Source organism: Danio rerio, chromosome 15, assembly GCF_052040795.2.
Source record: "Danio rerio strain M-AB ecotype USA chromosome 15, GRCz13ab, whole genome shotgun sequence".
NCBI classification, from domain to species: Eukaryota; Metazoa; Chordata; class Actinopteri; order Cypriniformes; family Danionidae; genus Danio; species Danio rerio.
The window spans coordinates 51310001-51325000 of record NC_141035.1 but is presented as its reverse complement, the minus strand read 5'-3'; the positions used below and the strand labels follow the sequence as shown (position 1 = coordinate 51325000).

Below are 15000 nucleotides of genomic sequence, written 5' to 3'. Positions count from 1 at the left end.
ATAAATAAATAAATAAATAAATGAGTAAACAAATGAATAAAATATAAATGAATGAATGAATAAATAAATAAATGAATAAAAATAAATAAATAAATGAGTAAATAAATGGATAAATAAATAAATAAATAAATGGATAAATAAATGACTAAATAAATAAATAAAAGTAAATAAATAAATGAGTAAACAAATGAATAAAATATAAATGAATGAATGAATAAATAAATAAATGAATAAAAATAAATAAATAAATGAGTAAATAAATGGATAAATAAATAAATGGATAAATAAATGCCTAAACAAAATAAATAAATGAATAAAAGTAAATAAATAAATGAGTAAATAAATGGATAAATAAATAAACGACTAAATAAATGAATAAATGAATGACTAAACAAATAAACAAATGAATAAAAATAAATAAATAAATGAGTAAATAAATAAATGACTAAATAAATAAATAAACAAATTACTAAATAAATGAATTAATAAATGAATAAATTAATGACTAAATAATAAATAAATAAATGACTAAATAAATGAGTAAATAAATAAATGAATGACTAAATAATAAATAAATAAATGACTAAATAAATGAGTAAATAAATAAATGAATGACTAAATAATAAATAAATAAATAAATAAATAAATGACTAAATAAATGAGTAAATAAATAAAAATATCAATGAATGACTAAATGTAACTAATGAAACGTGTAGCAATTTCCATCTAAATATCTAAAAATTCTGTTTGATTTTTACATTGTTGGAATAATAATAATAATAATTATTATCATTATTAACAATATTATTTAATATTTTAGAGTTTAGATTTAAATCTTTTTATCATTGCATAAATGACACGACTAAATAAATAAATGAATGAATGAATAAATAAACTAATAAATAAATGACTAAATAAATGACTCAATACTGTCAATTCAAAGAAACAATATATTTTAACCGGGATTTACAGTGCACCCAAAAAAGTACTGATAGCGCTTGACTTTTTTCACATTTGTTTATGTTCCAGTCTTATTCCAGAACGGATTAAATGGATTGATTTCCTCAACATTCTACACACAATCCCCCATAATGACAATGTGAAGGAAGAGTTTTTGAAATTGTTGCAAATTTATTAAAAAATAAAAAACCTGTAAGATCACATGTACATCAGTATTCACAGGCTTTGGCGTGAAGCTCTAACTTGAGCTCAGGTTCATTCTGTCTCCACTGATCATTCTGGAGATGTTTCAGCAGCTTCACTGGAGTTCACCTGTGCTCAATTCAGCTGATGGACATGATCTGAAAAGGCTACACCTGTCTATATAAGGGCCCAGGGTTGACAGTGCATGACAAAGCACAAACCAAGCATGAGGACAAAGGAATTGTCAGTAGACCTCCGAGACAGGATTATGTGGAGGCACAAGACTGGGGAAGCTTACAGAAACATTTCTGCTGCTCTGAAAGCTCCAGTGAGCACAGCGGCCTCCATCATCCGTAAGTGGAAGATGTTTAACCAGCAGGACTCTTCCTAGAGCTGGCCGGCCATCTAAGCTGAGTGATCGGGGGAGAAGAGCCTCAGTCAGGGAGGTGATCAATAACCCGATGGTCACTCTGTCTGAGCTCCAGCGCTCTTCTGTGGAGAGAGGAGAACCTTACAGAAGGACAACCATCTGTGCAGCAATCCACCAATCAGGCATCTGTATGGTAGAGCGGCCAGACGGAAGACACTCCCCGCCTGGAGTTTACCATCTGAAGGACTCTCAGAGCATCAGAAACTAAACTCTCTGCTCTGATGAGACTCAAACTGAACTGTTTGGAGTGAACGCCAGGCGTTACGTTTGGAGAACAGCAGGCGGCGCTCATCAGCAGGCTAACAGCATCCCTACAGTGAAGCATGGTGGTGTCGGCATCATGCTGTGGGGATGTGTTTCAGCAGCAGGAGCTGGAAGACTAGTCAGGATAGAGGGAAAGATGAATGCAGCGATGTACAGAGACATCCTGAATGAAGACCTGCACAAGAGTGCTCTCCACCTCAGACTGGGGCGACGCTTCATCTTCCAGCAGGACAATGAGCCAAAGCACACCGCCAGAACATCAATGGAGTGGCACAACAACAACTCGGGGAATGTCCTCGAGTGGCCCAGCCAGAGCCCAGACCTAAATCCTATTGAACATCTCTGGAGAGATCTGAAAATGGCTGTACACCATCACAACCCATCCAACCTGATAGAGCTTGAGAGGTGCTGCAAAGAGGAACGGGCCAAAACTCCCAAAGACAGGTGTGCAGAGCTCGAGCATCATATTCAACAAGACTTGAGGCTGTAATCACTGCCAAAGAGCATCAACAGAGTCTTGAGCAAAGCCTGAGAACACTGATGTACATCTGATCATACAGGTGTTTTATTCTTAATAAATCTGAACAATTTCTAAAACTCTGTTTCACATTGTCATTATGGGGGATTGTGTGTAGAATGTTGAGGAAATCAATCAATTCAATCCATTTTGGAATAATACTGGAACATAAAGACATATGGAAAAAGTTAAGCACTATCAACACTTTCTGAATGAACTGTAATTTATTATTTTTATTTTATATATATATATATATATTAGGAAATGTTTAAACCTGTATTTATTATGTATTGATTAGTAGTTTAATATTTTTAGGGTGATTATTGTAACATAAGAATTATTAATGTGCATTGCAACTGTAAAATAAACCTAAAATATAAATACAAATATTGTATATTTAGAATATGTTTAGCCATGAATATAGCCAATGCTGATGATATGGCATCAAAAGATAAATAAATAAATGTTTAGTGTGTGTGATCAGAATGTAGACAGAATAAAAGTGTAAAAAGCTAAAATCCACATATAAACAGACGAAGTTTAATAAAATAAATATGTATTTTGTGTGTTTTCTCTGAACTGGTGTAAAAATAAGGTGTGTGTGCGTGTGTGTGTGTGTATGTGTGTGTGTGTGTAAATAAAAACAGCAGTGAATAAACATCAGTCTGCTTTATCAGTGTTGAATAGAGAGACAGCAGACAGATGAGCAGTAAACACTAGTAGATCACCCAGAGGCCTGACACTCCACGTGTGTGTGTGTGTGTGTGTGTGTGTGTGTGTGTGTGCGTTCATCACATAATGACACATAAATGACAGAGCAGGAGAATAAACGCATCCATGAATACCATATTAGTCTGTAAATCACTGCGGATTGAAGACTCTGCCTGGATGAGCAACACTACAATATTTACACTGTAGAAATGTGCTTCTTGTTTTTGTCTCTCATCCAGATATCTAAAAATTCTTACAACCCCAAATCTGAAACAGTTGGGACAGAATGAAAGCAGTGCTTTACAAAATTGACTTTGATTTGGTTTTCATTGCAGACAACATGAACACACGATATATCTGATGTTGTGTCTGCTCAGCTTCATCTCATCTGTAAATCTTCATCCTCTCCTGTCATTCAGACCCGCAACACACTCCGGAAACAGTGACCGGAGCAGAAATAAGGATGTGATCTGATGTGATGTCAACAGGTGATTGTAACTATGATTTGGTAAAGCAGCATCAAGAAAGCTCTAGTCCTTTAGGAGCAGAGACAGGCCGAGGATCGCCAGTTTGCCAACAAATATGAGAAAAAATGAGTGAGATGTGTGAACACAATGCTCCTCAGAGAAAGAGAGGAAGACAAGAGGATATTTCACCTTCAACAGTGCAGAACAGCATTAAAGATTGAAGGAATCTGGAGGAGTTTCAGTGCGTAAAGGACAAGAGCGCAAGCCTAAGCTGAACAACCGTGACCTCCGATCCCTCAGGGGGCGCTGCATCAGGAATCCTCATTTATCTGTAAGCCAGATCAGCACATGGGCTCAGCACTACTGCGCTAAACCTTTGACAAGCACCACAATACAGAGTCACATCCACAAACACCAGTCACAACTGCACTGTGCCAAGAGGAAGCCCTATGTTAACAGTGTCCAGAAGCACCATTGACCTCTCAGGGCTCGGAGGCGTCTGAGATGCACCATCACACAGTGTAAACATGTACTGTGCTCAGATGAAACAGTATTTTAGGTATTTTTTGGGAGAAAGACGTTGTGTGCTCCAGACAAAAGAAGAAAAGGATCATCCAGACTGTTACCAAAAACTAGGATCTGTCATCTGCAGTGTGAAAGCGAACCGCACCAAGAGCAAAGAGCAACACTGTAACAATCTTAATCCCTGTTTCAGAACGACCCTAATGCTGCGTTCACACCAGACGCAGAACGCGCGTCAAGCGCGAGTGATTTACATGTTAAGTCAATGCAAACGCGCGAATAGACATCCGCGGCGCGAATGACGAGAATTGCGTGGTGCGCATGGCACGAATGGCGTGGCGCGAATGGAGCGTTTTGCGCGTTTGACGCGTGAATCACTCGCGTTCGAAAATCTGAACTTCAGCAGACATTCGCGCCGCGTTAACCAATCAGGAGCTTGCTCTTGTGGGGGTGTGATTGTGACGTATCGCCTGTTGTCGGTGACCCAGGGGAAATCCTCCAGCCGACACCGACAAGAAGTTCATCAAACTGGGCTGGGCTCAGTCAGAAGCACCGCTGAAAGCCGCCATCAGCCAGGTTCCGTTTCTGGAGGAGTTTATGAGCTCACAGAGCTGGATGCGCCTCTGAAAGTATGTAGTGGCTCTAAACGTATCGACGCTGAAAGCACATAAACACTGTTATTTTCTTCATAAAATCCATGTTAGCCCTTTAGCTATGAAGCTAGAGTCACGGGGCAGACAGAAGCCCTGCCCATCACGCGAGTCCACGTCTGTTCTGAAGTGAATTTGACACGCGAATGAAGCGAGTAACCTCAAATGTTCACGCGGCTATTTACGCGCGAATAGCACGATTGATCCGCGCGTTCCGCGTCTGGTGTGAACACAGCATTAGATTATTTTGATTCCCCATTGGCAGATTATGTAGCTTGTTTTAAAGTGCATTTATTATGCGAAATATCACCTTTATAAGGGGGTTAAGCACAGTTGTGTGTGAATATATCCAGCCTCTGATATAAAAGTGTGAGGTTTGATGTGTGTAACACTTGCACATGAAAAGCAACAATAGTAAAATATATATACAGTTGAAGTCAGAATTATTCGCCCCCCTGTTTATTTTTCCCTAATTTCTGTTTATTGGAGAGCAGATTTCACCAACACATTTCTAATCATAATAGTGTTAATAACTCATCTCTAATAACTGATTTATTTCCTCTTTGTCATGATGACAGTAAATAATATTAAACTAGACATTCTTCAAGACACTTCTATACAGCTTACAGTGACATGTAAAGGCTTCACTAGGGTAATCAGGGTAACTAGGCAGGTTAGGGTAATTCGGCAAGTTATTGTATAATGATGGTTTGTTCTGGAGACTGTCAAAAATAATATATAGCTTAAGGGGGCTAATAATATAGAGCTTAAAATGGTGTTTAAAAAATTAAAAACTGCTTTTATTCTAGCAGAAATAAAACAATTAAGACTTTCTCCAGAAGAACAAATATTATCAGACATGCTGTGAACATTTCCTCAATCTGTTCAACATCATTTGGGAAATATTTCAAAAAGAAAACAAAATTCAAAGGGGGCGAAAAATTCTGACTTTAACTGTATATAACATATATAAAAATAAGAATTAAAACTTGCTTGCAGTGTACGCTGTGAAAAAAAGGGTTGTAATAACCTCAAATGTAAAATAATAAAGAGGTCTGGATGACTTTAAACATAAACAAGAGGATTTATTAATGTTACCGATTCCGGACGAGCCCAGAAAGAGGAAGACGAGCGGATGCTCTTCATCATACCAGCCGTTCTCCTTCCTCCTGATGGCTGAAAAACAGAAAAACAGACCATAATCAACAGACAGATGAAAGCAGATACAGCAGAGACAAAGAGTGAGGGAGCGAGGGATGAAGACGGAGAGACAGACAGACGGACGGATGGAGGGTGAGACGGCTCTCTCTGCACCATTAGACACACGCTAATTTCATTAAGCTGCTGCAACACTGGAGCAACCAAATCAGGTTAGCATAGATCCAGCAGAGACGCGGGACGATAACACACACTCGCCATGGCAACCGTCCTGCGAGCGAGCGTGTGCGTGTGTGTGTGGTGTCAGAGATCGCCAGACGTCATTACTGCTGGTTTGTGTTTTTAAGAACTCTTTTCTAACGTTGATAAAACGTTATTTCAGTACATGCTCTATATAGTGAGAGCACTTTATAACGAAAAAAACCCACTGTTATATAAATGTTAAGATTTTATTGTGGCTAACAGTATGGAAACGTTACATTAAAATGTTCTTTTAACGTTCTTATTGAAACAAGTTATTTTTATAACATTAAAAAAAACATTTTAACAGTATAAACATGTTAGGAAAGATTTCCATTTTATTCTAAAAACATTACAGAAATGTTGCGTATGAATGTTCTCTGAACGCTCACAATGTGAATAAATGTTTTCTTTACACAGCAAATTCATCAGAGTTAAATTCTCGGTGTTGAAGCATTTCAGAGTAAAGTGTTGACGTTAAAGAGTTAGATTTTGATAAATGAATATAATTAGAGTTAGAATTGATTTTATTCAGTGCGAAATCAAGGAGTTATGTTTTCAACACTTGGTGGTGTTATTTCCAACATCCGGGAATTCATGCAGCCCCAGTCACTGAAGAATTTTCCAGACGCCATTTGGTGAGTCAAACTACCTAAATGTTGGTATTTTACTGACTTTCTTTGAGGAAATACAGTTGTAAACATATTGTTAAGTTAATAACTTTAGAATGGAGTGACAATTTTAAACTTCTGCGGTTCATTCATGGTCGTTTGTGTATTTAGCTTAACTGCATTACTATTCACTTCTTTTCAAGAATGTTTTTATATATGCTCACGCATACATAGTGCATAAAAACATCAAATGTACATGTTCAACACATTTCTGTCACGCTTAATGCCATTTTGTGCGTTGTTACCCATCTATAAAATAAAATCGACACTTCTCCTTTAATTTGAAGCAAACTAGCGAGGGAATCCCCAGAGCCGCCTAACAGCCTAACTTACTCTGCCCGGATGCTAACGGCAACACAGGACGGTTTCCATAAGCTCTGGAGAGTTTCTAAAACATAGCTGGTGAGTAAATGAACATATGCTTACTTGTAAAAGGCTTCCTGACTAAAACATATGATTGTTTGTTATTCGTGTACGTTAATTTGGTTGTTTTAAACACCGCGGCCCTTTTAAACTGCTTCATTCGTGTCCGTCCATATACTGTTAGTCCATAGACTCGCGTGATAACGTACGCTTGAATTATATTAAGTGTTGACAACCATTAGAGTCGGAATGTTAACATTAATGTCTTTAAATGACCGCGTTTGCACTTTCTCAGACATTTAACGTTACAGAAGTCTCCCGGAAGTTGCGGGACTAACGTTAACGTTATCCCGCAAATGCACAGAGACTCCCAGATGCCCAAGTAGATGCCCGCAAATGAATGATAATCTCCCGGAAATCGCGCGTCTCCCGCCTGGTCATTAAACATTTTGCACACCCCTCTCCACCGCATCCCTCCCTGCTCTTCAGGTACGTCGCGCGCAAGTCACCCCCACCGCTCTTCAGGTACGTCGCGCGCAACTCATCTCATTGCTCTTCAGGTACTCATCTCTCCCGCTACCTCCCGCAAATCAACTCTGTATCCCCCGAAAATGACTTTTCCCAACTCGGGATGTCTGACGTTAGTAAGTTAGGCTATTTCTGTAGTCAGGAACATCTTAGTCAAGCTTTTTCTTTCGCATGATATTGTGCTTAAAACTATAGGCTAAAATTAGCATGTAAGTTACTGTACACAACATTTCCTTTTTATTAAAGACAATTTAGTGCGTTGTAAACAGCCACCTGTCAGTAAAATTAATCAACTGATTCATATTTGAGCAGCCTAATGATGATACAGGTTTCATTTGTAGATTTATTATCAATAATCAACATCTGAATCAAAAGATATCTGAAAAAGTGTGAGGCATACTTTGTGATGTTCATCTCTCTTTTTTTATCTGAAGGTTATGCATATGTGTTTGATACTAATGTGTTGTTGTTTTTTAACAGCCACAGTTCTCTATACAATAACACAAGACCCTGTGACGGTGGCTGATTAGAGACGGATGGTGTATTTTTATTTTTGTGGTGATAATAATGAAGGTATGTTTGATAAAGTTCTGTATTTATTTTCACAATAACCTGAGAGAGTATTAGAGCATTAGAGAATAACAAATGACATGAAGGTGATAAGTTTTGTATTGTGGGTGAACTGTTACTTAAATAATGTTTTGCTCTTTGCTTTGCACGTTTCCTCTTCTGCTTATCCTAATATTTTAGATTCTATTTGGACCTGAAACATCTGCTTGACTCCAGTAAAGGTGGCGTCAATACTGGACCTGAAAGGGCCTAACAAGTTGAATCTGGTAAAGAAACACGCACACGCACACACACACACACACACACACACACACACGCACACGCACACGCTTACAGAAAACTGTAAGTTTATGAATATTTTTTACACTGTTCCCAATATTTTGGGGAAGTCAGCATCACTAAATGATATAAAAGATTTTAAGCTCCTCTAAATTTTGCTCCAAGTGTTGTGTTAAATTCAGTATTCTGGACAGACAGCTGTCTGTTTTTCCAGTTCTAGTCATAGTGGTTAACCTAATTGTTTTTGGAGATCCAACAGTGATGTATGTGTTTTTTCTACTTTTCCATATCCTGTCACCTCAACCAGCTGGGAGAGTCAAGTTGTGGATCATCATGAAGATTTTCAAAAGGTGAGTTTAGATTTCTTGAATGTTTTATTTACTTTAAATGTTCTTTTAAATATATCATAGAATTTGATTGCAATTTGTTTTCAAACATTTTTCTTAGTCATGCTGGAGTCTTGAAGAGTTCTTAGATGAGCATCACCCTACAGTATATCCGTGCATCAGGAACCACCAGACGAGCGATCAACAGCTGCTACATCGTCATGGATATAAAGGTCATCCTGTGGCTGGGAAGCACTTCATTCACAGGACATGCTTGATGAGATTTCCTAGCTCCAGTTTGTTTTCACACAAGTTTACAGCATTTATACCTTCATTTAAACTGCTGTGTTTGATATGGAGGACCAAGGAAACACCAGAAGTGAAAGATTTGCACGCCAAGAAGTTTAAAATGTGATTTCATAAGAAAACTGAAGTAAACTATGAGTGACGATATATTGAACTTTCAAATTGCTCTGATAACACATCAAGTTTGGACTAAAGGACTGAAACAGCCTTTTTGAGCACTGGTCATACATATTTTGTTGATACTGTCTGTACTAATAAAACATTTAAAGCATATTTGACATTGTTGCATTTTAAAAACTGAATGAATTGTTGAAGTGGTGAATGTTTTCAAATAAAATGTTTTTTCTTTTGTAATTTACAGTCTATTTGACCTTTTTACCTTATTTACACTCAAGAGAGTTGAATAAAATAATATATTACACCAGGCGGTGTTAAATATGGTTACAATTTTTAACTCTGCCCAGAGTTAAAATCAACCCTTACTTCGGTGTCAATGTGCCAACCCTTTTGAAAGTGTTGATTTAACTTTGTTTTGAGTGGACCCCATGAGACACTTTCAAAGTGTTGAAATTAACACCCATAGAGTTGTTTTGGGTCCCCATATTTTGCTGTGTAGGTTATGTAAATGTTAAGAAAGCATTTCATGTTACTGTGCAACAATCCTTATTAAAAACGTTACTCATGAACGCTTATTTTTATAATGTTAAAAAGCGTTCTTGCGTTACAAGTTAAGGAAGATTTTTTTTTAGGTTTTTATTAGCTTTTAGGTTATATAAATATTAAGAAAGCATTAAATTTTATTGCTTGGCAAATGTTATGAAAACGTTACTTTTAAATGTTCTTTCAACGATCTTAACGAAACAATAACAGCTACTTTTATAACGTTTACAAAACGCTTTTTTAACGTTTTTTACATGTTAAGGAAGATTTCATTTTATTCTAAAAACATTACACAAATGTTGCGGAGAATGTTTTCTGAACGCTCACAATGTGAATAAATGTTTTCTTTAGGTTATGTAAATGTTAAGAAAGCATTTCATGTTACTGTGCGGCAATCCTTATTAAAAACGTTACTCATAAACGCTTATTTTTATAATGTTAAAAAGCGTTCTTGCGTTACAAGTTAAGGAAGATTTTTTTTAGGTTTTTATTAGCTTTTAGGTTATATAAATATTAAGAAAGCATTAAATTTTATTGCTTGGCAAATGTTATGAAAACGTTACTTTTAAATGTTCTTTCAACGATCTTAACGAAACAATAACAGCTACTTTTATAACGTTTACAAAACGCTTTTTTAACGTTTTTTACATGTTAAGGAAGATTTCATTTTATTCTAAAAACATTACACAAATGTTGCGTATGAATGTTCTCTGAACACTCACAATGTGAATAAATGTTTTCTTTAGGTTATGTAAATGTTAAGAAAGCATTTCATGTTACTGTGCGGCAATCCTTATTAAAAACGTTACTCATAAACGCTTATTTTTATTATGTTAAAAAGCGTTCTTGCGTTACAAGTTAAGGAAGATTTTTTTTTAGGTTTTTATTAGCTTTTAGGTTATATACATATTAAGAAAGTATTGAATTTTTTTTGCTTGGCAAATGTTTTAAAAACGTTACTTTTGAATGTTCTTTCAACGATATTAATAAAACAGCTACTTTTATAACGTTTACAAAACGCTTTTTTACATTTTAAGGAAGAATTAATTTTATTCTAGAAACATTACAGAAATGTTGCATATGAATGTTCTTTGAACGCTCACAATGTGAATAAATGTTTTTTTTAGGTTTTATATAAATGTTAAGAAAGCGTTTAATTTTACTGTGCCGCAAACATTATTAAAAACGTTACTCATGAATGCTTTCTGAACATTGATGTTGAAACAATAACACTTATTTTATATTGTTAATAAGTGTTTTTATGTTATATACAAGTTAAGGAAGCCTTCCGCTTTATTCTGAAAATATTATGGAAACGTTAATTATGAATGCGCTTTATTGAAACAACATTTAGTTTTATAATAAAATCAATAAACGTTATGTTTGTGTTATAAAAATGTAATAAAGCGTTTAATTTCAATATTTGGAAAAAATGATGGAGACGTTACTTTTAAATGCTCTTATTGAAACAATAACAAGATTTTTATTAGTTTTTAAGTTACATAAATGTTAAAGTGTTTAATTTGACTGTACGGCAAATGTTATGGAAACGTTACTATTGAATATTCTTTTAACGATCTAAATGAAACAGTAACACTGATTTTAATAACATTTACAAAATGCTTTTTTTAATGTTATACACATGTTAGGGAAGATTTCAATTTATTCTAATAACATTACAGATATTTTACAAATTTTCTTTAAGCGTTCACAAAATAAGCAAATGATTTTTTAGGTTATATAAATGTTAGGAAAGCATTTCAATGCACTGTGCTGAAACATTATGGAAATGTGAACGTTCCTGGAGAAACAATAACACTTATTTCTATAATTTTAATTAACGTTTTTACATGTTAAAAAAGCCTTCCACTTTATTTTGAAAATATTATGAAAACATTACTTCATTGAAACAACGTTTAGTTTTACAAAATTTATAAACGTTATTTTTTGGTTACATAAATGTTAAGAATTAATTTTTAATTTTACTGTTTGGCAAACATTATGGAAATGTTACTTTAAAATGTTCTTATTGAAACAACGACACTTATATTTCTAACGTTTAAAAACGCTTTATTAACGTTAAATACGTCAATGAAGCTTTCCATTCTTTCTAAATTTAAACATTCTAACTGAAACAATAGTAATATTTAAAATGCTGATAAATTTTTATTTTAAATCAAAATTCATTCATTACCTATGAATGTTTTTTGAATGTAGTTATTGAAACTGTGACAGAAATGATTACGTTTTTTAGGTTATGTGAACGTTAAGGGAGTGTTTCATTTTATTGTTCGGCAAACATTATAGAAACGTTACTACTGAATGCTCTCTGAACGTTCTTATAGAAACAACATCTATTTTACGATATAAAATAACCTGTTTTTTGATCATAAAATTGTTAAGAAAACATGACATTTCATCTTCTTGCAAACAAAGTAAACATCAAATTTAAATGTTCCTTATACGTTCACATTGAAACATTTATAAAACGTTAGATGTTAAACGTAAATCAATTCAAAGGTTTCAGGACAAAACAAAAAAAGGATGAATAAATGCTGTTTTGGAAACATCTTATAATAAATACACTATTAAATAGCAGACGAAATTAAGGAAATGCTCAGTTAATGTTAGGAAAACGTTTGATCATAACGTTGATAAAACCCTGAAAGAATGATAGATGAAGTTTACCACACAATGCCTAATACACATGCTGTCCTTGTGGAGGCAGAACGTTTCAAAGGCATCAGGACGACTCACACACACATGCACACACACACGCACGCACACGCACAAACACACACTCACGCGCACACTCCCACGCACACACACATCTTTATTTATTCTTATCAGCCAATTAGATTTAACCACATAACACACACACACACACACACACACACACACACACACTTGATTACTTTTACACAACACACACAGCAACAAAAACGAGCACAATCATTTTTCATACATGATAAACGACAAACATCATCAAATCATAAGATGATGACTGTACTGTTCAAATGACACACAATAAGCGGACGTGTGTTTAAATGACACGCTTCACATTTGCTTCACAAACACACACACACACACTCTTTCTTTCTCTCTCTCTCTCTCTTACACACATGCACACACTTAACTGTTAAATTGTCCTAAAATGTTGATTGTTAAATGTAAAATAATGTGTAAATGAATAATATGATATGAATGAGATGATATATTGAATAATAATGAGATATATTGAATAATATGACTTATTATTTATAATTTTATTTAATTATAACATGTATATATCTTTTTTTTTACTACTACTATTGTTTACGGTGTTTTTTTATTAAATACATATGTTCTTTAATTTTTATCTAGCTTTATAACTGCTTTGGCAATACATTTGTACAATTATCATGCCAATAAAGCAATTATTGAACTGAATTGACACACACACACTTTCTCTCTCTCACACACACACACACACACACTTTCTCTCTCTCACACACACACACTTGAACGCACACACACACACACACTTACACTTTCTCTCTTTCACACACACACACTTGAACGCGCACACATACACACACACACACACACACACATTTTCTCTCTCTCACGCACACACAGTGATGTATGTGTATGGTGATGCTCTCGGTGTCTCGGGACGGACGACTGTAATGACATTAGTGAAGAAAATCACCACCAATAACCTTTAGACCCTCAGAGAAAATGTGTGTGTGTGTGTGTGTGTGAGAGAGAGAGAGAGAGAGAGAGAGAGAGAAAGAAAGTATGTGTGAGAGAGAGAGAGAGAGAGAGTGTGTGTGTGAGACTATTAAGCATTTTAGGAGAGTTTAAAAGCACAATAAATGATGATACTCAAAGCTTTATCAAAGATGATTTGTAATTACTAATCGAGTGAAGACTCTCGAGTGATGTACTGCATCTGATCATGCAGCTTCTGTGTGTGGAGACTGCACGACTGCTCAGAAAACCACTCAGCTCTGTGTACGTCATGTCTGTCTTTGCTCTGTTGTATTTATCTGCGCTTGTCATCGTTTATTACATGTGAATCAGCCTAATCAATCATTCATTCATCTTCCATCGGCTTAGTCTCTATTTCAGGGGTCGCCACAGCGGAATGAACCACCAACTAATCCAGCATATGTTTTACACAGCGGATGCCCTTCTAGCTGCAACCCAGTATGTGGGAAACACCCAAACACACTCCTTCTCTCTCTCTCTCTCTCACACACACACTCATACACTACGGCCAGTGTAGTTGATCAGTTCCCCTATAGCACATGTGTTTGGACTGTGGGGGAAGCCGGAGCACCCGGAGGAAACCCACACCAACACGGGGAGAACATGCAAACTCCACACAGAAACACCAACTGACCCAGCCGAGACTCGAACCAGAGCCCTTCTTGATCAGAACAGAATCAGTGCACACATGCAGCTCCTGAAACACACACACACACACACACACACACACACACGTGTCTCTCTCTGTGTCTCTGGCTGATGTATTCACTATATCAGCTCTCGCAGATCAATAACGCTGGTTTTATCACAGTGCTGATGGGATCCAATTGCTTTCGGGACAATTTGCCACAGCAATAACTGTCCATTTATCAAATCAGAGGCAGAGATCGGCCTCAGCCAAGCGTCGCTGTTTCCTCTGCTGTCTCTCTGCATCTGAGATGAGCTGCTCACGGCTGATGGACACCACGATGCCAGAGACACCAGCGAACACACTCACAGAGGAGCAGCAGCTCTGAAAACACCAGCAACACACAAACATGGACTTAGCAACTCCTTAGCAACCTGCTCAAACACTGCCTAGCAACTGCTTAGCAACACCATAACGAACTGCTGAAATACTGTATAGCAACTGCAGAGCAATATCTTAGCAACCTGCTCAAACACTGCCTAGCAACTGCTTAGCAACACCATAACGAACTGCTGAAATACTGTATAGCAACTGCAGAGCAAAATCTTAGCAACCTGCTCAAACACTGCCTAGCAACTGCTTAGCAACACCATAACGAACTGCTGAAATACTGTATAGCAACTGCAGAGCAAAATCTTAGCAACCTGCTCAAACACTGCCTAGCAACACCCTAGAAACCTGCTGAATCACTGCATAGCAGTGCCTTAGCAACCTGCTCAAACACTGCATAGCAACACCTTAGCAACCTGCTGAA

The 15000-nt window shown here is 36.2% G+C and overlaps 1 protein-coding gene and 1 long non-coding RNA gene across 9 annotated transcripts in view; one reads left to right on the top strand and one right to left on the bottom strand.

The window, feature by feature from the left end:
• clpb (ClpB family mitochondrial disaggregase) overlaps nucleotides 1–15000 on the bottom strand; it is a 70386-nt gene that overhangs the window by 13061 nt on the left and 42325 nt on the right. For all 8 annotated transcript variants that reach the window (XR_015509907.1, XR_015509909.1, XR_015509910.1 and 5 more), the window contains exon 8: nucleotides 5803–5880. Coding sequence is in view for 1 of the 8 variants with exons in the window: in XM_087284701.1 (XP_087140827.1) it covers nucleotides 5803–5880 (78 nt within the window). In the remaining 7 variants the exon portion in view is untranslated. The remainder of the gene's footprint in view (nucleotides 1–5802; nucleotides 5881–15000) is intronic.
• Nucleotides 6683–9499, top strand: LOC147840737 (uncharacterized). The gene is made up of 6 exons (XR_015509972.1): nucleotides 6683–6740; nucleotides 7061–7175; nucleotides 8145–8237; nucleotides 8415–8500; nucleotides 8821–8863; nucleotides 8961–9499. It is a non-coding gene; the product is annotated as an uncharacterized LOC147840737 (long non-coding RNA).